The 24,560-nt window shown below is 49.3% G+C and overlaps 1 protein-coding gene across 1 annotated transcript in view; it reads left to right on the top strand.

Annotated features, from left to right (window-relative positions):
- Positions 1-24,560, top strand: part of SLX9 (SLX9 ribosome biogenesis factor) — a 59,221-nt gene that overhangs the window by 29,154 nt on the left and 5,507 nt on the right. Inside the window, exons 3-4 of the mRNA XM_059820593.1 lie at positions 16,555-16,623; positions 20,701-20,854. Of these exons, the coding sequence (XP_059676576.1) occupies positions 16,555-16,623; positions 20,701-20,854 (223 nt within the window). The remainder of the gene's footprint in view (positions 1-16,554; positions 16,624-20,700; positions 20,855-24,560) is intronic.

Here is a 24,560-nt window from a genome sequence, read left to right on the forward strand (position 1 = left end):
GACCTTGGAGTGGCGTGCTGGAAACATTGCCTGTACAGGCATGTAGTGGAAGAGGCTGCTAGTGTGCCAAGAAAGCAGATTTACTGAACGGAGAGTTTATTAAATTAAGCCAAGGCTCCTTCTCTGATGCATAGTCTAGCAGAGGCTGAGGACTGCATACCTTAGGTGTGGCTGGCTACACTTCAGGCTTTTTTGTCTGTTGCCTGACATGTTTTTCTGGAATATGTATTTTGGTGGAATCCCAACTTGATTAGAGATGCTGAAGCACTATTTCTGCTTAATGGAAGGGCTTTTGGGGTGGGAAAGCAGAGGAGTGACATTTCAGCTTCCTTGTCACACCTCTGCGGGTGTGCTCTGAACGTAGAGGCAGACTGAGCCTGAGGCCGTACAGCTCCCTGGACCATGGTGGCAAGAGGGTCCTTCCTACTGATGGAGCATCCCCTCCGCTTTCTGAGCGTGCAGCCTTGCTGAAAAGGCATCCTGAGCTAGCTACTTGCCATGATGGTGTTGAAGAAATGCATTCAGTCAGGGCCATACAGCAAATCCTTTTCCTCAGGGCTGGATTGCAACAGGCTCAGGTTCTGCACAACTGGAAGACAATGCACACTTCAGGTGCTAATTTCAAGAATCTCCCAAGGAGAGGCAGGGAAACTGTTAGCTGGGAAGAATACTTGTGTGGATCTTCAAGAGTTTTCATCACATTTCTCCCAGTTTCACACATGTGCTTCCTTTGTGTCCTTGTATTTCTGGACACTTGTGAAGCAGGGAGGGCTTCAGGAATAAATCTGAGGCAGGCTTCTCTTAGTTCAGGGAAGTCCTTGTTACCATCGGAATAGTGGCTGCCACGGGGAATAGTGGGATGCAGAGATCAGGCTTGGATGTTACTTTTAGGTCAGCTATCCTGTTTAAAAAGTGATAGGTTCAGACTTTTCTGCAAAGCACTGATTGGCATGAGCACAATTATTTCTGAAAGGGAAGACGCTGGGGTGAAGTGCTTGATGCCCCTCTAGCAAACTTAGAGACTGAGGAAGTAATGGAGGGGGGAAACCTCTCCTCTCCCAGCTCTTCTCTGCCTTCTGCAGTGCCTCTGAATGCTTATTTCTTCTCCACTGATGAAAGGAGAGGATAAAACGTGCCCCGTCTGTGCCTCATGTGCCCCGTGGTGAAGAGAAAGCTGAGTGAGTAGCCTCTTCAGGTCACGAGGCTGGGAACAGAAATGGTCCTCCTGCCTTCCTGAAAGCATCCCTTCTCCCCATCCACCCAGGTGGGCTTTCTGTGTGCTTCGGTTTCGCTGTGGCATCAATTGCCTGGCAGCCCTGCACCTGTCTGTTGGAAGACAAACCTCACTGTACACTTAGTGGTGTTTTGTGGATGTCCAGCTTCCATTAATGCCCATGTTTCTGCCCCTTCCCTAGCTGTTCCTGCTCCCCCCCGCCCTTCTTCTCTGTGCAAGAGCTTCATCCTTATCTTCCTGTCATTTGAACCTATCATTTCAGCCAGTTTTGACATTCTTCTCTTGACCTTCATGGCTCAGTTCTTCCTCTTTCACTGTGACGGCATCTGTGATGTGATCTGTTCTCTCTACTCTGCGCGCGCGCTGCTGAAACTCCCGTGCAAATCCCACTTATTGCTGTTCTTGTGATGGTTTTGTTTTTACCCTGAAGTTATGTATCTGCGTTGTCTACCCAATTCAGTTCCTGGCTGACATTGTTGTATTGCCTGGAAATATAATTAGGTATTGATCACAGTGCACTCAGCGGTCAAATTAGTTAATATATTAATTATGTGTAACAGTATGTCATTCCAGTAATGTTTGTTACTTACCAGCTTAAGTAGCGTTGTCTGTGTGTGTTGAGAGGAAGGGCATAGAGAGACCTTGGAGTGATGTGCTGTGTTTGCTTTCATTTTTGCCTTTTAATAGTTGCAAGTCCCTTGGCCAGTGGTGGTCTGGGCAGTGCTGTTTTGCTGGTACTGTTGTTTCTTGCCTGTTCCTGCTCATTAGTCTCTGCTGGTCATAAATTTCCAGGAGAAGCCCTATGCCGCCTCAGTGGTTACCGCTAAATCCTCTCGTCTGTTGGAAGCCAGGCTGGAGTACTTCCAGTTAACATCCCGCCTTCTGGGGGCTTCCTGGAAAATGCCGGCATCTCCCTTACTCAGACGGCATATCTGTCAGTGGTTGACCTGATTCGGGAGCTGAAGAGCTGCTTGCTGGAAGATGCCTTCCCCTGCCAGGTCTCCACATCAAAGAGGGTGCAAATAAATGCAACTTGTCCTCTCTGCTCCCTGGTGGTCTCCGTTGCTCTGACTCCCGCACCTCCCTTAGACCTGCAGAGAGCCTACAGAGAGCCACTGTGGATACGTGGCTTAAGAAGCACAGATGGGGGGAAAAAAATGTTTTTCTGCTGTGAAGCCTTGCTACCAGTTCACGCTGGATTCTATCCATCAAAAATCTTTGAAAACCCCTGGTCAGAGGCAGCCTTTAATACGAGCTGTGTGCTTAACCTGAAACTCCGTCCCTGCTGGCTTCCCCAGTGCTACAACTAGCATAAAAATACCACGTAGCCTGACCTCAACGAACGTGGTGGGAGATACAGAGCTTTCTCCTTTGTGTCCCTCCTCCTTAGTTACTGCAGTGTCTGTGATGAGCTAAACCCCATTTTATTATGAAGGTTTTGAGTTGTTTGGGGATTTAAATACTGGGCTAGCCAATTACGTGGCTGTTCAAATTAGCACAGTTGCATTGTAGCAGGACCTTACACTTGGCCTTGTTGAACCTCATGACGTTCACGTGGGCCCACTCCTCCAGCCCGTCCTGGTCCCGTCCCTCAAGTGCCTCAACTGCACCACTCAGCTTGGTGTCATCCGCAGACTTGCTGAGGGTTCACTCAATCCCACTGGCTATGTCATTAATGAAGGTATTGAACAGTACTGGTCCCAGTAGGGATGCCGGAGGCATGCCACTTGTTACCGATCTCGATTTCAACACTGAGTACCCAGTCTCAGCCAAACTAGAGGGTCTGAACAAACCTGCAAGACCTATTTTCAAATACTCAAGCAAAATTGTCCTAAAATAGAGTGGATGGACTGTAGAGTTGAAGACCATGGTACTTGTGGTACATCCCACTCTGTATGGAGTGACCAGTGCTGTGACTTGACTTGTGGGACATGAATGTTGGGAGGACATTTAGATTCAAAGGCTGGAAATAGCCATAAATGAAATCCAGGCTTGTGTGCTGCTTAGAGAAGGGTGAGAGGGTCTGTTATTAGATATATCATTTATAAAATGGTTTGCTGTGTAATTCTCCCTTTTTGGAGAAATGCTGTCGCTGACTCAGGTGATGTCAGAGTGAGGTTTCCCTGCATAATGCTGTCTCTGGTTTTGTACGTGTTTTCCAGTTACATCCTGTACTTTTTGTAAAGCACACAACTTTGTAAAATTTTTTTTACCCTAGTAGTGTAGATACAACAACTTCTCTCCATGTTTTAAGGCGTCTGATGGAGCGGTCCTGCAGGATGTCTGGTTACTGTGGGACAGTCTTAGGGCTGTTTTTTTCTGTATAGAGTGGTTCCTTTGCATTTTCTGATGAAAAACTGCCTAAAAATCCATCCTGAATTGTTTGTGAGGAAGAACCAAAGACAATTGGGGAAAAAACTTTGAAGTGTGTTTCATTTTGCAACGTTGTGTTTTTTCAAAACAAAGTAAAAAGCAAAAGGATTTTGATGGAGATAGTTTTGTAATCTCTGTTAACGTATCCTTAAATTCTGAAGTAGTTTGAATTTGGAATGTGCAGGCTTTCCTGGGACAGAGGAAGCATTTGCCACCGATCATTAGTGTTTTAGCAAAAATCACGGCGAGGTGTGGTGCGCTTCCGCGTGGCGAGAGGACGGCGCTCAGAGGCCAGCCAAAAGGCAGTCTGCTTTACGGGAAACTCTACAGGCTAGCTGCAAAATCACACAGCCCAGGGATGCCAGCGCTGTCGCTGCTACTTTGTGCGGTGTTTCCATGCAAAGCTTGTTCTGACAGCCTGGGTTTCCTGTGCACTTCCAGGGAGGAGAAGAGACAGTGGAGAAGGGACAGAGCAGTGCTTTTGGTCCACGTGAGGATCTTAAGCTGCATGTTACCGGAGAAAAAACATCTCTTTCTGCACCTCCATGTGTATTTGCATCAAAATAGATGCAAAGGGAGGGTTGGAGGTGCAGCCCTGCCTTGAGTTTTAGATAATATTTAGCTGTGCGACTGTTTTATTAGTATCTCTTCTTTCCCCAACTCTTACTGTCGGGTAAAGCATACGCTGCCTTCGCTCAGCAGTACCAGAAGGGCTGACCCTGGGATTTCTCCTGCCTCTTTTCCTCCACCTCCATCCGAGGAAAGGTCCAGCTGCAGCTCTTCCTGCAGGCTGCATCCCTGCCTTGTCAGTTGGTTAAGGCAGAGGTTCCTGCAAGCGCTTGTTTCACCGAGTCGCATGGTGAATGCGGTCCGGTTGGCCATCCTTCCCCATTTCAATTGAAAGAAATAATTTCATATGATACTGTCTGTCTGCATCTCTCCCGTGTCCTGTTTTTCCCAGTGGAGGGAGGGAAAATGGCTTTAGACGCTAAACCTGGATCAGGGGAATGAGGAAAACTCAGCGCTTCTAAACAAACCAGCAAATCCATGAAATGTATTATCTGGAAAAGTGGCGGGGGAGGTGGGACTCCGCATGTAACGCATTGTAGTGTCCGCTGTAATCCCTGAGGAACAACGAACAACTCCACAACTCGTTCTAGGTATTATCTCGCACGTCCTTCTGCGCACGGCTGGGCTGCTGCCAGTGCTGCAGTGGCACCTGGCAGTGACATATTTGCTTGTCTGCCTCGGAAATCTCGCTCTCTGTGCTTTTGCAGTTCCTCTGAGCATCTTTAAATACTTCTTTTTTCCCCTCTCTTCCCTATTGTTGTCTGCCCTCTCTCCTTCCCCCAGCACCCCATCAGGCCACTGCTTTGGGATTGAGGGAAGCGCAGCATAAAATGAGGTTCTCTGCTGCGTATTTTGAGGAAAAATACCTGTGGTTAAAAGACAGCTATGGTGAATGTCTGAGTATGTTCATAAATATGAATAAACATCAGTTATGTCTAAATCTCTCTTGTGCATGACTTGCAGGAGCTACAGAATTGTCTGAGGTGCAGGGTGGCTTCAACTCTGTAAAACTGTTAAACAGTAAATTCACTGCTTTGGGTACAACAGAAGTCTTTTGTCTCCAGTCCCATTGAAGGAGCTTTTCAGAAACTAAGGACCAAAGGGAAGAAATTCAGGTGGGAAGAAATCTGCCTGTTGTCAAACCTAGGGAAGGAGACTGAAGACTGGTTTGCAGGGTCACCACTAAATCCATGCGTTGAGAATGTAAGAACAAGTATAACTGAGCAGAGCTGGCTTTCCTAAGGAGCTGAAAGAGCGTATATGAAGTGATAGGTAAGAATATACTTGTAAAAGAAATGCCAGGTACCAAAACAAATGCAAGAGGGGTTATAGGAACCAGGGGCTGGAAATGGAAGACTTCCCTAGAGAATGCCCACTTCATTGTCTACTAATATACAGTTAAAAGACAAGGAAATTAAGGTAAATTAATGTTTTCTTGCATTTTGCATAAATTACAAGCAGCAGGTAAAATCAAATAGCGTTAACACTTTCAGATCTAGATCTTTCAATGCGTAATACTGCAGAAGGTATTGAACTACTGATTTTTCAAACTTTTCAAAGGACAATGTAGTCAAAGGTAACATTATTTGCAGGAATGGAAAGGATATTTTGGGGAAAATCTCTTTAAAATACACGCCTGCAAGGCATTGTCAAAAAGCATAAGGATGTTTCAGTATTCTGTCTCCCTTAGTAAGCCCTAAGGAGAGAATTCACCTATTGGTAAACATGAATTACTTTTGGTCTCGGAATAAATCTCATTCCAGATATTTGTTGCTGTTTAAGCTTTTATAGAAATTGTATTCTGTTCTTCCCACTGCTCCCTATCGAGACTGCAATATCCACACAAATATCTCTTGTGCGTGTATCTTTGTTGTTAAAATACAAATTTTTATCCTCTGTGGAAGGGGACTTGCCAACTCTCCAGATTGCGCCGTGCTGTGGACTCCCCGGCATCTACTTGGGTGGGTCCACCTTGGTGGTGTCCATGGTTTCGTACAAACCTTAAAAATACTTGCTGCAGGAGGTAAAGACAGCTCAGAACTACACCTCCGCGTGCCCCCCGCTACCTTGTTTGCAGGTTGCGATGGCAAACCTGAGTCATTGCCTTACAGATGCCTGCTCGAAGGGACTCTGTTGCCAAGGTGACTTTTCAAATACTGTTTTAGCAAGGGCAGGTCTTTTCTGACAAGGGAGCCACAGATCTGTGTGCTTTCCTTGCTGCAAGTAAACGGGAGGATGGGCTCAAAAGGGAATGGATCTGTCCACATGATGCTGGCCAGCCAGGAAGGTGGGTCGTGTCCTGTCAGGGCGGCTGGGAAGCTCCAGCTCTCTGTACTTCTAGTGCTCCCGCCTTATGGAAAACAAACTGGAAACCAAAACCCTGCTACCCTGTGTGATCAGCGTGCATTGAGGCTGGAGGCAAGGGCTAAGCTTGTTTGCTCTGTTGGTGGCACTGATCTTTTTTGAAAACAGCAACAGGCAAGGGTAGGGATGAAAAATCTGCAGTGCTTTGCCATGCCATGCCAGGCAAGTGTTTTGTTTTTACGGCAAGTATCTTTCCCAAAGGGTAGCCCCCCTGTAGGGGCCGTGAAAGTAGGTGCACCTATGAAAACTATCTGACTTTTTTGTTTTGGATGTTGCACGTAGTCACAAAATTGTTAAGGTTGGCAGGAACCTCTCAAGCTGATCTAGTTCAGGCCCTGCTCAAGGAGGGTTACCTACAGCAGGTTGTCCAGGACTGTGTCTACTCAGGTTCTGAATATCTCCATGGATGGAGACCTGGAGACTCCATAACCTCTTTGGGCAACCTGTTCCAGTGTTTGACTACCCTCACTCCTAAAAACCCATAAAAATTATCCCAAACCCAGGTGTTTCAGTGTGTGCCCATTGCCTCTTGTCCTGTCACTGGGCACCACTGGGAATAGCCTGGCTCCCTCTTCTCCTTCCTTCCCATCAGGTATTTATGCACATTGGTTAGATTTCCTCTGAGCCACCTCTTTTCCAGATCTCTCAGCCTCTCCTCAAGTGAAAGATGCTCCAGTCCCTTAATCATCCTAGTGGCCCTTAGCTGGATTCGCTCCAGTAAGTCCATATCTTTCTTGTACTGGGGAGCCCAGAACTGGACCCATCACTCCAGCTGTGGCCTCCCCAGTGCTGAGCAGAGGGCAAGGATCAACTCCCTTGACCTGCTGGCGGTGCTCCTCCTAAAGCATCCCGGGACACCGTTGGCTGCCTTTGCTGCAAGGGCGCGTTTCTGGCTCATGTTCGACTTGGTGGCCACCAGGACCCCCAGGGCCTTTTCTGCAAAGATGCTCTCCAGCTGGTCAGCTGCTCTCTGTTTCCTATCTGGAAGCATATGGTATGGAGGAGAGGAGGCAGGTAGAGAAGAGGAAGACGGTGATGGAGGAGAGCTGTGACGCTGAGCCGGTGGAAAGGTCGTTTGGTGGGTGGAAGACTGTGACAGCGTCTGTGGGTGTGCACACCCTTCACAGCCGTTCGGGGGTGGCCAGCTCTAACCCACTTGGTTTGCTTTTGACCTTTCTCGGTAATTGCGCAGGCATCTTTTAACCAACAGTGTTAGGATTCCACACCCAGCTCAATGGAGGGATTCCAAGTACCTTGTAGCAGTGTGTGGTCTGCTCTCGCTGTAAGCCTTTCTCAAAGGTCAGTGCTTAAAAATGGGATCACAGCCTCTCTTACCTTTTCCGTAGCCCTTTTACATGTGATACAACCCTCGGGGTGTTCTTCACTACTTCTTCCTATGGCTGACCTTGTCTCCGTAGCCTTTTCGTGCCAAAGGTATGACTAAATGTATCGGTCATGCTTGCATGAGGAAAGTGCCCCCAACACACAATCTGGAAAGTGATGTGGCTATTTAATTTTGGGGTTGTTTGACTTTGAGCATGGCTTTTGAGACTGCATGCTAAGTCAGAGCTGAGGGCCTGAACTCTCAGATCTCTAGGGGTTTTTGTTGGAAACCATCTCTGCAGAGAGCAAGTGCCAGCCTTCTTGCTGAAGGGAGCAGAATTTTATTTTTCTGTTGCATCGGAAGAGATGTCAAATTGTTCAAAACTTGAGAAAGAAATAGGTCAGAAGTGTCTGTGGCAGAGATGAGAAGACGATAGTAATGAGGCTGCTTTCAGTCCTAGCTTACACCACGGCTGACCTAGGGTGTGAATGCATGCGCTGCTGCGGAGTGCTTCATGCTCCAAGCTTATGTGCTACTTCCCAGAAATAGTGTGAGTGCTGGATAAATAGGAGGAGGCAGAGCAGCTTGCTAGGCTTCCATGGACAAGGGAAGGAGTTGGCGGTGGAACAGAGACACTGCAAATCCTGTTGGACCAGGTCTCGTTCCCAGCAGGAGCAGGGAAGCAGGCGTAGTGGGTGTACTCCCGAGGAGGGTTACGTGCTGCTTATTGGCAAAACTTTCGCTAGGGCTGGGTGCTGCGACTTTGGGAAGGCTGATGTCTTAGGGAAGTGAGCCTTCCCCCCGAGAGTCAGGGCTTTGCGTGCCACCGTTGTCCCCTACGTCTGAATTACGACAGAGGAGGTTGCTTTACCTGTATGGTAATGCTTAATGCCAAGGTACAAGCTCACCAGCTTTTGAACCGGAGAGCTGGCAGAGATGCACTTCTCATGTTTCTTAAGGAATATCTTGAGCAGATTAGACTTGTTTCCCTTAGGTGAGGGATGGAAATGCATGGTGGCACCGTGGGTCCAGGCTCCCCTGGTGCTACGTGAAGCAGCATTTGGCTTCAGCTCCATCGTCCTGCACTTCTTGGAGACTTGACTCTTAGGCTTCTCCACGGACGACGAAAGCAAAGAAAGCCTGGTTGGTTCTCCTCTCTGAGCTGGCTGGGGCCATGAAGTCACCCTCAGAAGTTGGCTTGTGGGGTTTCTCTGTTAGCAGTAGCAAGGCAGGAGGTTGGAGGTGGTCAGGGTTCTTGGCTGAGTGTGGAAAAACCGAGGCTCTGCTGCAGACCTACAGCTCCTTGGATCAGCTTGATTGCAAGATGGTTTTGCTATTCATTCTGCTTCACGTGCAGACATGGCAAATTCTCATCTTCCGTGGCTGTTCCCTATGTCATTTGCTGTGATCAGAGAAGGGTGTGCAGGAAGGCCAAGGTGGCTCATCATGAAACCTGAAAGAAATCTCATGAACTGAGCTGTTGGGAGCGTCTCAAACCTGCACCGATGCCCTAGCCCCTTGCTTCTCTTCTTTTCGGACTGGGTGACCTTTTGTAAGGCTAGAAGCTGCAGCAGTGCTTGCTAAGAGCTGCTGGGCATAAAATTCACAGTGGTCACAGGTATTTAAACTGTTTATGGGGCTGCACAGAAAGCAAATACAGAGGAAGCAAAGAAAAAGTCAACTTTTTTGGACATGCCATTCCTTGACCAATAAGAATATCTTATTTGCGCTGTGGAACTTCAGGATACTTCTGGAGGACTTCTTGCTTTTTTGTTGGAAGAAATGTATACATGCTTCTTGCATGTACATCACCCTTTTTTTTTTTTTTTGTTGACATGGAAAGGGTCAAGGAGGGATTGAAATGTCTTTTCTTGAAGCAAACTCATTCTCCCAAAGCTGGAAAACCCTGTTTCTTGAATGAAATCATACCTGGTCTTGCAAAGCCCCTGATACGGCATATGTTTCCCAGGGCACCTGTCTGTGGGTGAGCCTTTCTGCATTTGTTTTGTGGTTTTTGAAGTATTACAGCTCGGAGAGTGCTGAGAACTGTTTTTTTTCTGGGTGTAGCAGAGGCATGAAGGGAAGTAAGTAAAAAGTAATCCAGCATCTTTTCTCGCAAAGAGGTGTTGAATCCAGGCAGCAAGCTGACCTGTCTGGTTGGTGAGGATATGCAACTGGGAACTCTTTTTCTAGCAAATGATGTGGAGCTTCTGCACTGGTACAACAAGACCCTCAGGAGTTGTGCTTTTTGCCAAATGGTGTTTTTCTCTGACCAGGGAAGCGTTGGAGGAAGAGGTGAGGAGCTGTCCCATTCACTGCTTCCGTGCTCAGTGGAAGAACAGCAAGAGGGTACCTCTGAGTCTGTTGAGCACAGAGGTTGGTTTGGCTGTTACTCACTGGAGTCATCCAAGAATCCCAGAGAAAGGACAGCCAAATGTGTAAGCAGCAGGAAAAAAGGATGCTGAGTGGTAGCACCTACATTATTCAGGCAAAACTGTGCGTCTGCAATGTAATAAGGACAAATGAGTTTAAAGAAAAAAACTATTAAAAAAAGGGTACGTTCTGCACGCATAGTTTCAAGAGCCCTAGTAGATGTCAGATGGATACCATCCATCCCTCTGGGTTTGCTTAAAGCCAGGCTTTCTGAAAGATGAGTTCCATACTCGGTTCACTTTGCCTGCCGTAGGCAAGTCCTCTTTTTCCTGTAGGTGCCAGCAAACACTTCTACAGCTCCTTTGTCTCCTGTGGGTCCTGGCTGCATCTCACAATGCTTCCCTGGTCAGGAAGGGGAGAAGCAGCATGGCCCATCTGGTATCAGACAGCGGCACTGTCTGTCTGCTATCCTGTGTTTCATTCTCCTTCTTCAATCTCACCGCCTACCCAGTGACTCAGCAGGACATGCTGATAGTAAATACAAGGTTTCTTTCAATTTTTTATGAGAAACTTTCCAAAACCAGCAAAATGTATGTGGGAAAAAAAAAGCATTTCAGTGCTCTGGACTAATGACGGATCTGACCTGATTTGCTGCCCTCCAGGGTGTTTGCGGCAGGATGGAGGTAATACAGGAAAGGCATTAACGGCAATTCATGAACAAAATAAAGGAGAGGCCCCATGGTTGCCCTGTTATCCCCCAGCGCTATTTCTGTGGATGTTTCTCCCCTAAGAAGGCTGCATGCTACAGAAACCATGGTGGGGTATTTCTCCCTCTGCCCCCACCGTGTTTGTACCCTGTACATGTTTTACGGGGAGGATAACTCCTGAAATAAGCTGACTTTTTTTCCAGGAACAAAAGATAGCTTTTCCCAGGGAGGACCCTGCGACCTGGCAGATGAGATGAGCTCCTTGTGGCAGCCGTAGCTTCTCCATCCAGAGGCTCGTGGTTGTTTCTGGGATCTCTCCATGCCATGAACTGGCAATGCCAAGCACCTGGCTCACACAAGGCATTTTGTAGTCCTTATGGCACGCTTGGTTCAGAAATACAGGTTCCCCGAGACTTGTTACCGCTTTCTGGTGGTTGGACTTGATGATCTTACAGGTCTTTTCCAACCTTAGTGATTCTGTGATTCTGCCTTGGTTACGAAAAATAACCTTCCAGCTGCAAAAGTAGCTTTAAGGACAGCGACACGCTGGGCCGCCTTGAGCGTCCTGCGTGCCTGAGCCTGACCCTGAAATGTCAACCTCTGTGCTGGGGAGGGCTGCTGAGAGGGTGCAGGTGGGAAGACCTTCTGAAGAGTGAAAAATGCCTCGGGCGGAGGAGTAGGAGGTACTTTTACCTTGTGGTAGGGGCTGAGCGTGCCTGCAGCGCTTAAGACATCGCTTGGGAGGACAGACTTTGTCTTCGGAGTTGCCTTTCGCAGACTACTGTGCAGATTGTGACTTCTCGGTCACCTCCTGAGGGGAACTGCTCCCGCTTCAGATGGCATGTCACTTGTGCGCTTATACGCCTAACTAGAGATGAGCCTTGGCTCTTCCGCAGAGGGAGGTTTCGTGCCCTTGCTGTAGCTGGTCAGAGCCCGGGGATGTTTACCAGGCATGACAGAGGCATGACCTCGGCACGAGGACGCGAGTCGCACAGCTCCTCCGGGTCTTGGATGGGACGCTGGGCTTGGAAGTAGGCTCTGCTTGAAGTAACCGGGGGATCTGGAAGGGTTGAGAATGCAGATCCCACTTTAAATAGGATGCCGTCCTCATCAGGGACAAGAGGAAAGCCTGCGTGCTGGTGGAATGATTAAGCGTGAACAAAAATAATGCAGCTTGTTTTGGAACATAAAAAGCAAATGCTGTATCCATGGTGAAACCTGTCCTGTCCCAGCAGGGGCTGTCATCTTCTCTTCCGCTGGTTCCCGAGCCTCCTCAGGGCGGCAGGGCTTGGACTGGGTAAAACCCAAACGCTCCCCCGTCGTGATCTTCGTGCACCGTGTACGGGCCACCAAGCTGCCTCTGGGAGCTCCTCTAAGAGCAAGGGGGCAAAGACCCTGCATATCAACCCCCTGCTTCTGCCCTTGCCACCTCCAAGCCTTGGTCCCACTAGTGACCCAGGCTCCCCGGACACTTCGGCATCAGTGCTGTCTGGAGGAGAAGCCGAGCCACACGTCGCCTGGTTGGGAGCTGAGCCGTTGTGTGGGGTGAGGGCAGCGAGCCGCCGGGATGGCTCCCGTGGAGCACCGTCTCTGCTGGAGGGCATCTGGGCTGTCTTTCGGCCTGGCCCATGTTGTCCCTCAACTTTCTTCCTAGAGGAAAAAGAATACCTTCAGTGGCTCCGCACCGGCATCTGTCAGGTCACACCGCTATTGTGTTTGTCCCAGGAGACTGCGGGTTACCATTTCCCACGCCCTTTCAGCGTGAAAGGGTATCAGGCAATTTACAAGTGACACTATGTGATTTAAAAAAACCAAAACAAAAAAAAACCCAAAAAACACACCCAATCTTCTGCTTTTGGATGTACTCCTTGAATTTCTTTACTGTACTCATCCCACAGCTGTAGGCATATGCTCATTTTTGCTGCTGTTACACAACTGAGGCTAAAATTAACACATCTGTTGTTGTTTAACTTCCATTTATACGGTACCCTGTTTTGCCAAAATATTATGTTTCGAGCAGCAACAGCTTTACTGTTACATATCATCGGAGTTCCGGGAATAATACTTCATACTACATGCTATTTCTTAATAGCTCGTACCAAAGCGGGGGGCTCGGTGCTTCACCGCAGCTTTGCGCAGGGGGGAAGCAGATGCCCGGTGCTGAAGGACCCTCCTTAGTCTAAGGAGTCCTTTACATAAAGTAGTCATATATATATTTTATTTTTTTTAGTCTAAGGAGTCCTTTACCAAAAAAAACTCAACCTTTTTGAAATGAAGGAAGCCGTACTCAAAAAAACCCTGCTTGTCTGCCGTGAAAGCAGGATCCTGAGAATTGCCAGGAGTAGCATCAAACGCTTGATGTAGGAGGCAAAAAGCTATTGGTTTTTTTCTTTTTTTAATCTGTTTATATTTGAGATGTTTTGTACTGCGCAGATCAGAGGGAAGAAAAAACACATCCTCACTGAAAGGAATAATTGTCAAGTTTACAGTATGTAAATTACCCTCAGCTAACGTAAGTGGGTTTTGCTCACCTTTCTTCCGCGCGCAAGGTTTCAGAGGCAACTGTTGTTAAATTCCACGTGGAATGGGCCGGAGGGGAGGACCCAAACCCATCTGATTTCACAGAAAAATAATTAAACTGGAGCTGCGGTCTGGCTTTGATCTCAGAGGTGCTTGCATGCTAAATAAAAATAAAAGACTACCTTGGGGACAGGCTGTGCCGTTAATTAACTAGCTAAATTCTGCCTCCACTGTTCTCCAGTGGGTTTCCAGCAGCTTTGGCACTCGGCATCGCGACTGGAAGTTGCCAAACACAACTTGGCACCTTCCAGCAGGAAAACAGCCTCTTGAGGGGCGGGGAGGGAGGCGTAAGATGGAGATATCCGGCGAGCAGGCGGTGAAAAAGGGCAGAAACCGGCGGCTTTGCTGGCTGCTCGTGGCGGGCAGAGGAAGGATCCGGCTCCCCTCCCCGCACCCCTCTGGTGATGTGCGGCTGCTGGCCTGGGTGCCGGCCGCCGTCCCCGGCCTGCAGCGGGGTTGGGCTCCTGCCAAGAAAACAGCTTTTGTGTTTCCTTAAATATTCTGCTGCTGTTTGGGAAGAAAAAATAATATCTGAATTGATGTTATTACTAGAATTGGCCAGCTGGCGGGATTTTTTTTTTTTTTTTTTTTTCTGTTTTCATTAACAAATCCCGCCGGGCGCAGTTTTCCCAATGAAGGAACGAGCGTGTTTTCAGACGAGGGGGCAAATCTCCCCGCATTGCTGCCGCTGAAATCTGGGCAGGCTCTGGCAGCCAGAACGGCAGGGCGGAGGTGTCTCGTGCAGGCAGCCCTGCAGAAATCATCAGGGCGTGATTTGCGTTTTGGCCTCTCATGATTCATCCTTTTTTTTCTGAAACCACAGAAAAGTGGGGTGATCGGGGGTGGGGATAGCTGGGAGTTGGTTACTGGAACATGCGGTTAGTTGTTTTAGCATCTGCTTTGATAGCACAGCAAATGGATTGAGGAAATTTGCCCTTAACGTGATTAGATGTTTGTCTCTGTCACTGCCCGGACCCGTGTTCCGGTGGGGCTGTCCCGCTCGCCCACGGTGCCCACGCGTTGGTGCTTTATGCAGGAGACGGAAAAACCGATAGCAGCATCAGTCACACACAAACCCTTCAAGACATCCCTGAGCTTTGTAAAGAAGTGATGGCGTCTAGGCGCGGTTTTATTTCTCGCTTCTTAGGTGCATTGACTGCAGAAACATCGTTTTCTGGGACACGAGGCAGTGAAAGCTACAGCTTCGTTCCCCGTGTCCTCTAGAAACTCAGAACATGGTGGTGGTTGTTGGCTTTATGGAAAGTCCCCCCAGCCCCGCAGGCTTCTTCTGGTCTTAAGTCATTGAAATGACTAAATTAGGATCCTGCTTTTGCTTATATCATCCTGAAGGATTCACAGCTTCAGAGAAGCTGTCCACAGTGAGTTGTTTTCAGAGTTGCATCAAATCCCTTTCTCCTGTTTCTTTTGGGGAGAAAAACCTTTTCCAGGCTTAAGAATAACCCAAGGTGAGAGGAGTGCTCTTTGGGGAGCTCCTTCCTCCTCTGGCATTCCTGTAGCAGTATTCCCAGCACATTTCAGGAGAAAAGTTGACTAAAGTCAACTTTGTTTTAAACACCGGAGATAAGATAAAATTTTATAGTGTCTGCAGCGGATCTCCAGTAAAAATATTTGTGACGTTATTTTACTCGGTATTGGCTATCGGTGATCAACAGCTGGTTTCCAAATACTGAATTTGGTATATAGTAAGTACTAGCCTTTTTTACAAGCTGTTAGTAATCAGCTGCTCCTTAGGGCTGCCATGGATCTGGGTATTTCAGACTCTTTTCAGTCCTTCCCCTGCCTGCCCTGTGCTGTCTGGGAGGGTGTTGAGGCCGTTGCTTGGGCAGGTGGATGCCGATAGCCGCGCCAGGTCGCTGTTCCTGCTCCTTCCTTCGCATGTGTCTGCAGCCTGTGTTTTCCTTCTTTTTGGCTTTATCAGCCTGCATATTTTCAGATGAAAACTTGCTTTTTGCTCCCAGTTCTGGGACCTGTAGGTCACAGATTCACAGAATCACAGAATCACTAAGGTTGGAAAAGACCTGTAAGATCATCAAGTCCAACCATCAACCCAACCCCACCATGCCCACTAAACCATGTCCCGCAGTGTCATATCCACACGTTCCTTGAACACCTCCAGTGATGGTGACTCCACCACCTCCCTGGGCAGCCTCTGCCAGTGCTTCACCACTCTCTCAGTAAAGAACTGTTTCCTAATATCCAGCCTGAACCTCCCCTGGTGCAGCTTGAGGCCATTTCCTCTTGTCCTGTCGCTTGTCACTTGGGAGAAGAGACCAACACCCACCTCACCACAACCCCCTTTCAGGTAGTTGTAGAGAGCGATGAGGTCTCCCCTCAGCCTCCTCTTCTCCAGACTGAACAACCCCAGCTCCCTCAGCCGCTCCTCATCAGACTTGTGCTCCAGACCCCTCACCAGCTCCGTTGCCCTTCTCCGGACACGCTCCAGCACCTCAATGTCCTTCTTGGAGTGAGGGGCCCAACACTGAACACAGGATTCAAGGTGCAGCCTCACCAGCACCGAGTACAGGGGCATGATCACCTCCCTACTCCTGCTGCCCACACCATTTCTGATACAGGCCAGGATGCCGTTGGCCTTCTTGGCCACCTGGGCACACTGTTGACCAGCATCCCCAGGTCCTCCCATCGCTTGTGACTAGTCTTCAGAAGAAAATGCCAGCTCCCAGGCCAGGTTCATGCAGGAGCGCAGGACACGGGGCAAGGGTCTCTCAAAAAGTTTTTCTCAAAGAGCTCCCTGGGCTGAGAAAACGGTGCCTGTGGTGCTGATGATCTGATCCACTTGCCCGTTTAGCGAGCTGGGTTTGATTCGTTTGGCTAAGGTTGAGGTGCGGTGTAGCTCCCAGTCTGTCTGCAGCCTGCCCGACCTGCCAGCAAATTCGGAATCAGCGAGGGTTGAACAAAATGTTACGGCCTCTGCTATCTTTGGGAAGCGTCCAGCACTGAATCTGTGTGCAGGAGCCAGGTTCCATCTCAATGTCTCTCTTTTCCTCTAGGTTTAGAAGAAAAAACGGTTCTTTCCAAAAAAGAAAAAATGAAGCTGAGGAAAGAAAGATGGCTACAGAGTAAGTACTGCGAAACGCGGCGGTGCCGCGGGCATCACGGAGCGTGGCTCTCTTGGATCTCTCTGTCCATGGGCTGCGGGCGGGAGCGTTGGGCAGTGGTGGGGAATGCTGAATCCTTCTCAGAAACCTTCACGTCTGCTCCCCAGCACGTGGGGTAGAAGTCTCAGGTATTGTTTCTCAGCGTTTAGCACCGAGATTGAGTCATCACCCCAAACCTACTTTTGATCTTCCTCCATGTGTAATATAAGTGACTACATAAAACCTTTATTTATCCAGATAGGACACTGTGCCCACGTAGGTTTAGCATGTTTCTCGATCTTTCAAAGCTCTGGTACAGATATGACCAGGTGTATAGTGGAGCTCCTCCTCCCTGAGGAGCTGTGGGGACGGTGGGACAGCCTGGAGCTGTGGGGACGGTGGGACAGCCTGGAGCTGAGCCCCACGCAACCACCGGCTAATCCCAAGGCTCTGCGGTGAAAGCCTGCAGTGGGGCCTCCTGCCCTTCAGTAAGGGAGGTCTCTGGACGCTGCTGGTTGGGTTACTGCTCTTTCCCACGTGCCACGGGTCAGTGAACCCACTTACCAGACAGTCTGGCCTTTCTCGAGGCTGTGAAATATGAGCTAAACAAAACCAGCCCACGGCAGAAATGCCGCTGTTTCCTGTGGGAAGCGTCTGTATTTTTGCTTCAAGTATCTCAGCGCAGTAAGAGACAGCGCTGCGCTACCTGGTGTAGCAGAGGGATTCCTCTGGCCACCTGGAGCTGTTCTTGGGACAGGCTTTTTCCTTAACACCCTCCTGCCCAACAGAGTTGCTGACAGACTGTGTTTGGGGCTGAGGGATGCGGCTTTCTGCCGCACCATATGCTCTCTGCTCCCGAGCTCTGAGCTCGAGTCCATCAACCTGTGATTTCACCAGTCGCCGCAAAAGTGTCTCTGGCTCTTCTTACATAAAAAGCTGATAATTTAACACCGTGAGCGTGAAGGAAACCTCCTCCCTACCACCAACCAACAACTTCCAAGTGCCTTTGACATCTGCAACCCTCGGCGTCCCTGTTGGGCACAAAGCATAGATGGTTGCGCTAGTCTTAACGTCTGGCCTGCCGGCTGCGGTTTCCGTGCTCCTGAAGGTCTCTCCTTGTCTCCTGTTGTGGGGACAGAGGAGGGGACTGCTGGAGCACAGCTGAGCTTTCCCTCCCCTGATAGCAGGACTGGTACCAGGTGCTGTGGAGGAAGGCATGTCCTCAGCAGCATTTTATGACAGAATCCACAGTAAAAGGCGTACGTGGGACTCGTGTCTTCTGCAAGGAACAGAGGGCACGCTCCTGCAGTTAGGTGACAGCGCTGCTCCCATAGTCAAGGTCAGCCACCTTGGAAAAGCTCAGGAGCAGGATCCCTACAGTCTTTTAATCCTGCCCTCCTGCATATATGCGTTCATAGCACCGGTCTTTCTCAAGATCACGGATGTTATTTTGGCCCTGCCGTGGCCTCTTTCCTCCTCTCTTGGCTCTGAAGTTACTAAGCTGAGGGAATACAAATGAAATGCAGAGGCTTTGCTTTGGGGAGAACACCGGGATAGAAAACTTCAGGCCAAATTATCTCTGTCTTAGAAGATACGAGGTATTAGAAGTGCTTTACAGATACAGAAGTACCTGAATTGCTGGTTCTCTTGACTCGCCCACTAAACTTGTGGCCAGTTGGCAAATAGCAGCATTCCCTAGCAAATGCTTTGCTAAGGGTAGCGAGTACCTGGGCATTTCTGTAAGAAAAGTCAGCCTTAGTACCAGGTGTGCAGGTTGTTATTGAGAAAAACGGAATAGCTGGAAAGAGCCTATATAAACATCAGTAAAGAAACTGATATTATTAGCTGATGGAACAAAACGAACTGGTATTTCCAGAGATGGCGATTTTTAAATGAAACTTGGCATTCTAGCGTTGTGACCTTAAAGAGCTGCGGTCAACTGAAACACATTGATTGTTATCTGATGCAGATAACTCTGCCAATTTTTTGTGGGTTTTGCAGCCTTTGTCTGCTCCCCGTCACCCCCAAAAGAGGACCCAACTTGGACTGCTTGTTATCATTACATCTCTGTTTTCCTAAATCTTCCCAAGAGTTTGTTTTTCCTTCTTGTCCCAGGGCTGCTTTTGTGACACTGGATGCCAAGACCCTGGGAAATAAAGTTCAGCCCAGTAGTGCAAAAGCAAAACTTGGAGATTTCTTCCATTCCAATAAATCATCTCAGGAGAAACTAGAGAGGGAAAAAAATTATGCAATGCTTCAGACATTAGAAGTATGCACATTTAAAAATACATATATCGCATGGCTCCTCAGACGAACAAGACTTCACGGGAAAAGAATTTGGGATGTTTGCGCAGAATCAGGTGTCTGAAAATTTTGAGCACATACTGTTTATGAAAGCACTGAAGTAGTCAGCTTCATAAAGCCAGACCAAAAAAAGAAGTGATGCAGAACAGAAAGCTGTGTTCTTGGCAGGGATTGCTGTGAGGAGAAGCGTTTACAATCTAGATTTGTCACAAACATCCATGTACAGCAGAATTGCAGTTCATGAAAAACTGTTGCTCTTCGACTCAGCTGAGTTGGGGAGCGAACAAGACAAGGGTATTAAAGGAGCCAGCGGCTAGCCAGTGAATTTGAGTTCCTCTTTCTTAAATGAGGGCAGCAGGATTAGACCCAGAATTGCAGGTGGCATCTTGCCTGTGGTCTGTAAGTGGGACCAGCTGCTTTCGTGTTCCCACCAAAAATACTTGTGCTGATTTAGCCCTGCTTCTGTGGCCATGCTGCGTTGGAAGCTGCTGGCCTCCCTGTGTCACCAGCTTGGACCCACGGCCGCTGACACTGTGCTCCGGCACGTCCAGACAAGGAGTTTCTAGCTCAGCGCTGAGGCTCGTCCTTGCAATGCGCTCATCGTCCAAGGCGGTAAGCAGAAGCCCGCTCTTCCGCTGCGGCCTCGGCTGAGTGCACGTGGAGGAGGTGGAGTTCTCCACCGTGTACCCCGCAACACTGGTACCCCTCATGGGTGTCGAGGCAATGCAGCGGGTTTCCAGGCCTGGCGATCACCTGGCAGAAGGAAAGGGAGCTCCTGGATCCCGCTGAGCTCTAGTTGTTTCTGGGGGCATTATCAAGGGACTTCTGGGACAGGTTGGGGCATCTTGGAGCTCAGCTGGAGTTTTGTAGCAGTGCTGGGCTTTTGTGGGCTGTCCTGGAGAAGAGCATCTTCTGCTGGGGCTCGCCCTGGGGGCTGCTGGCTCTGTAAGGCTTGGGCAGCTGCGGGACCTATTTCTATACCAGGGAGCCTCAAGGACTGAGGCAGAAGCCTGTGGCTTTCAATGCCCACCTCCCATGGCCAAGAAGCGAGACTGCCATAACATTTGTAGACTCTTACGTGCCCACAGCCTTGCTCAGAGCTGCTGCAGGGAGACTGGTAAACACGGTCTGGAGGAAAAGCCAGCTGCCTCTGTGTCTGCCAGTTGGTGCAGTGCTTTTCTAAGGGCCCAACTTATCCAGCATCTGACTGCTTGAGCTCCACCGTGAGTCATGAAGGTGAGACCTTGACTTGCTCCAGACTAAGTAAACAACTGAAATTAAGTCCATCTTTTTTGCCTGTGCTAGGAGACCGTTGTTTTGTCCCAACAGCAAAGCAGAGAAGGGGCTGTGACTGTTTAATGCCACGTGCGGAGCTGACTGTATTTGGTTTGTCCCTTCCCCTCTTGTTTCTCTCTCCCAATTCCATGCAAGGTCAGCGTGGTTTTTTCCACCCCAGGACTCCTGTGCCGTGTTGCTGGGAGCAATGAACAGTGCAAGGGATGGAAACAGTTCAGACAAAATCAGTCTGGGGATTTCACTTCCCATTGCAAATGTCAGTAGGGATGTATATAGTTACAAGCAAACACAGCAAGGGAGGGAACTACCCAACTGCATTATTTTCAGTCTTCCCCTGGTTTAAATCACTTTGGCTTGTTGCTCCTGTAGATGGTGAAGCAGCCTATGAATTTCTTAGCTCAAGGGTTATCTCTTGCAAATGCTTCCCTTTCTTCCAGTAATGTCTTGTTTCTAAATCAGAAATAGAAAGTGTGAAGCTGGCCAAGCAGAAGCAAAAAGCCGAAGCAAAGCGGAAAGCAACACCTGTGGTGGGAGACATGCAGCCGTTGATGGAAGCCCTACCTGAGCTCTCCGACCTGACCGCAGGTGGCAGGGGCAGGAGGCCACCCAAGAGGTATGTGCAATTTAGGGATGGCTGTGTATGTCCCTTCTTCCTGCAGGATGAACCGCCCTTCAGCTCAGCTTATAGCTACAGGCAATGCAAGCTCAGTGCCAATGGTCAGGAGAACAGGGCCTCATTCTCAACTCCATTTCGCCCCTTTCCATGCTTTGCTCGCCGCAGGAAAAAAGCTTAAGTGTGCCTTCTGAATCCACAGCTAAGAGGGGAACTGCATTGCTCAGATGAGGGTTGGCATGAGACAGCCTGGGAGCAAGCAGATGTCCTGGGAGTTGCAGGAGTGTCACACAAGTGTCCGGAGTGTAATGCTGCTGCGCTCACCTGAGAATTTGGACTTGAGGTGTGTTTTTTATGATGAAAATTGTCCTCAACAACACCATCAGCAAATGGTGTTTGATTCAATAAGAGAAATCCATTCTCTTCTAGCAGGTTATATCTGCAGTGTTCAAAAGGGGACAAATTCTTGTATTGCCAGTGACGAAGATTGGAATGATGGCTTGCCCGAATTCACACAGCTCTGGTGTGACAGAGAGGAGTGGATCTGGAGAGCCAGGGTCCAGAGCACAGTGCTGCCTACTAGGATTTTTGACTCCCTTCCCGCATGAGCCTCTGGCCATGTCGCTGCCTGCCGTTTTGCCCTTCTAGACCTCCAAGCTTTCTCCTGAGGCAGTTCAAGCCCTTTGAGCAGAGCTTTGCGTTCTGGCCAGACTCTTTGTTCACCCCTTTGGCTTGGAATGTGGCTCGGGACAAGAGCAGAAAGATGGTGTTCCCATTCCCTTTATTGTACTGAAAGAGAAGGGCTATTTCTGATCCTCTGACACCCACGTGTCAACCATCCCAGCCAGCCATAGGGTGGGTTCTGGTTGCCCTTATTTTTCTCCTTTTTAATGCACTGCTCCACCTGACCATCCGGGCAGCGTTGCAGCTGCTTTTGCATCCCCCTGTGCAGAATAAAAGTGCTCTGCATGCTGCACAAACGCTTGTCCCTCCTCTCCAGCTGCTCATTAGGGGCTGGAACTAGAAACTTGTTTTGACCGTAATACAAAAGCATTTGGATTAGAGAACAGCCAAGAAGGCGGCTGTCTGGCAAAGCACCCTCTTCTTTGGTTGCAGATCAAGGCTGGAGATACCATGAACCCTCTTGTGACTTGCTGGGTACCCCAGAAATAAACTCTGACCCAGGGGGGACACCCACCTACAGAGCATGGCTGAGCTGGCAGTTCCCTGTGCTTCTGGAAAGCCGCTCCTCAGACAAACAGCAGCTATGAACCTTGCATCTAAGCATGGGAAAATATTTCCTTCCTTAACTTGGTTCTAATTCTTTGAATAGCATTTTTTTTTCTTTTTTTCTTCTTCATGCAGCCATTCAGACAGCCTGCCGGCTCGTTCAGCGGGAATGAACAGCAAAAGTACACGCAGAGTTTCAAGTCTTGCAGAGCACTGAGGGTTGGGTGGATGGAGTTCTGGGCCAGGGCTTAGCCTGAGCCTGAATAGGTGGCTTTGCCCTCTTTCTCTGATGATGTGCCACAACCACATGTGGCATCTCACTCCAGGTTGTGTTCAGGAGTCATTCCCCCACATCATTTTCCCCCGGCCCCCTTGGTGGCTGGGCCCCTGCTATCCAGGAGAGTGGCTTGCAGAAAGTACGTATAGGGGAGGGAGGGCAGGTAGCGTGCTTCCTTTGGGGATTGCTTTCCCGGGTGGCTGCATAGTCTAGTACAAATACACGGTGCCACTGCAGCCTGCAATTCTGGACCAGCTCAAAGGACAGAGTAGAACTGGCAAAGGCTCAGAGATGACTGACAAGGATGATGGTGGAGGATCTGGCACAGCTTCTGCGCAAGGGCTGACGAAGTGAGCTGGGGAGTCCTCAGCCTGGACAGCAGATAGAGACAAAGAGGCTTGGGAATGTAGTAGTGTATAAAATGAAGTGTGCTGTGGTTAGGAAGTAGTTTATCTTCTTTTCCAGTATGAGAAATAAAGGACATCAAACATAGCTAGTGAGTAGCCGGTTCAGTGCAGGCAGGAGGCTCGCTGCTCTGCACAGCTCCTTGCTGCAGGATGTCGTGGCTGGGGGAAGCCTGTGCGTTCAGGTGAGACCTGACAAATCCAATGAGAAGAACTCCACGGAGGGTTCCTGCATGTATGTAAACTGCAGCTGGCACAAGGTCTCTGAGCTGCAGATACTGGAGAGGATGTGGCTATACGTTTGCCTTCGTCTTATCGCTCTCTGGCCATCCGCTGCAAGCTGCTTCAAGGCAGAACACTGGCCAAAATGCTCCTTCCAGCTACTGCAATCGCTTTTCTCTTCTGTAGTACACTTTATGGCAGAGCATGTGTGGCACACGTTGGTCTTGCACGAATCCCCAGGCTGACATCCTCTGGGAAGCGCTGTCAGCTCCCTCCCTCTCCAAACCCAGACCTCCTGTGGGACTGCGACAGCCCTTCTCTCCTTTTGGAAGCCTGAGCTCATACTCTGGCTCTGTTTTCACTTCGGCTGCAAGGCTCTGGTGTCTAGAAAGCCCAATGGGCCTGTGGCACAGCAGGGTGGAGAAGCCCAGCCCTGGCTGAGAATTTCGGGATTGGCCAGCATCATCTGCAGTCGGCACAGCGGAGGTGGGAGCTTGGCATTGACTGATGTCACCCAGATTACCTGTGACATGCCAACCAAAAAGCAGTCCCCCTCGGTACTGGTGCTCTTCTTCCCCTTGCTGGCTTGCAGCTTTCTGGACTGCATGAGGATGTGTGTGCGTAAGTGTTTGAAATAATCAGAGGAGGCTTTTATATAGGATTTGAGTCATTACATAAATGAAGGGTAATACTCTGGTGATTTGTCAGCATGATTAATAAAAGATTAGATTCTCCAGGAATTTGATCTCCTGCTGGGTAAGAGAGCATTACAGTGAGGTTTTTCTTCTGTTTTATAATGAATGAAGGCAATGAAGTGTAATGAAACAGGGCTACTAACACGGTCCAAGCGAGCAGGCAGCGTGCTGCTGGTTTGGTGAGGGAAATTTTGGCAGCAGCCTTTCAAACCTCCCAGAGCAGTGGGGCAGAGCTGTTGGGTGGAACTGAAAAGCCTCCAGAAGCACCGAGCCCTTGAAAACAGTGGGGTGGCTGAAAGCAAAAGTGGGCTTGCACAACCTGAAGCAGCCCCGCGCCCTCGTGGTGTGCTGCGAGGAAGCTGTCCCGAGAGGCATGTGCTCTCGTACCGCCCGGGATGTGCTCCAGAAAGGACAAAACAATGTCCTTTAAGCATTGTCACTCTCTGCAGAGCTACTCATCTTTGAAGGGGCTGCCGTGGCGACTTGGTGGCACACTTGGCAAGCCCCTGCTCTGGTGACCGTGGATTGCCATCCACTTGAGAAGGGATTTCTCTGTGCTTCTGTGCGCGATCCAGGCAAACTGGGACAAGAAATTGTTCTTGTGCCGAGCAGTTAATGGACGTGAAGAAAGCAGAGATGCTTCCTGCTCCTTCTGTGTCTTGCGGTACCAGTGGACGCAGCAGCGTGACAGGAGCTGCTCGAACCCCCGTAGCTGTACGTCTGCTCTTGCCGATCGCCGTTTCTCGTGAGCTCTCAGGCCCGTTGTGTAACGCCAGCAGTGCCGGGGTGACCTCGAGAGGGACTGAAGGGTACAGGAGCAGCGTGCAGGCATTGATCTGCCTGCCTGCCCTTTCCTGCCCAGGCTCTGTGCTGCGAAG

The sequence above is a fragment of the Gavia stellata genome, chromosome 8, assembly GCF_030936135.1.
Source record: "Gavia stellata isolate bGavSte3 chromosome 8, bGavSte3.hap2, whole genome shotgun sequence".
In the NCBI taxonomy this organism is placed as follows: domain Eukaryota; kingdom Metazoa; phylum Chordata; class Aves; order Gaviiformes; family Gaviidae; genus Gavia; species Gavia stellata.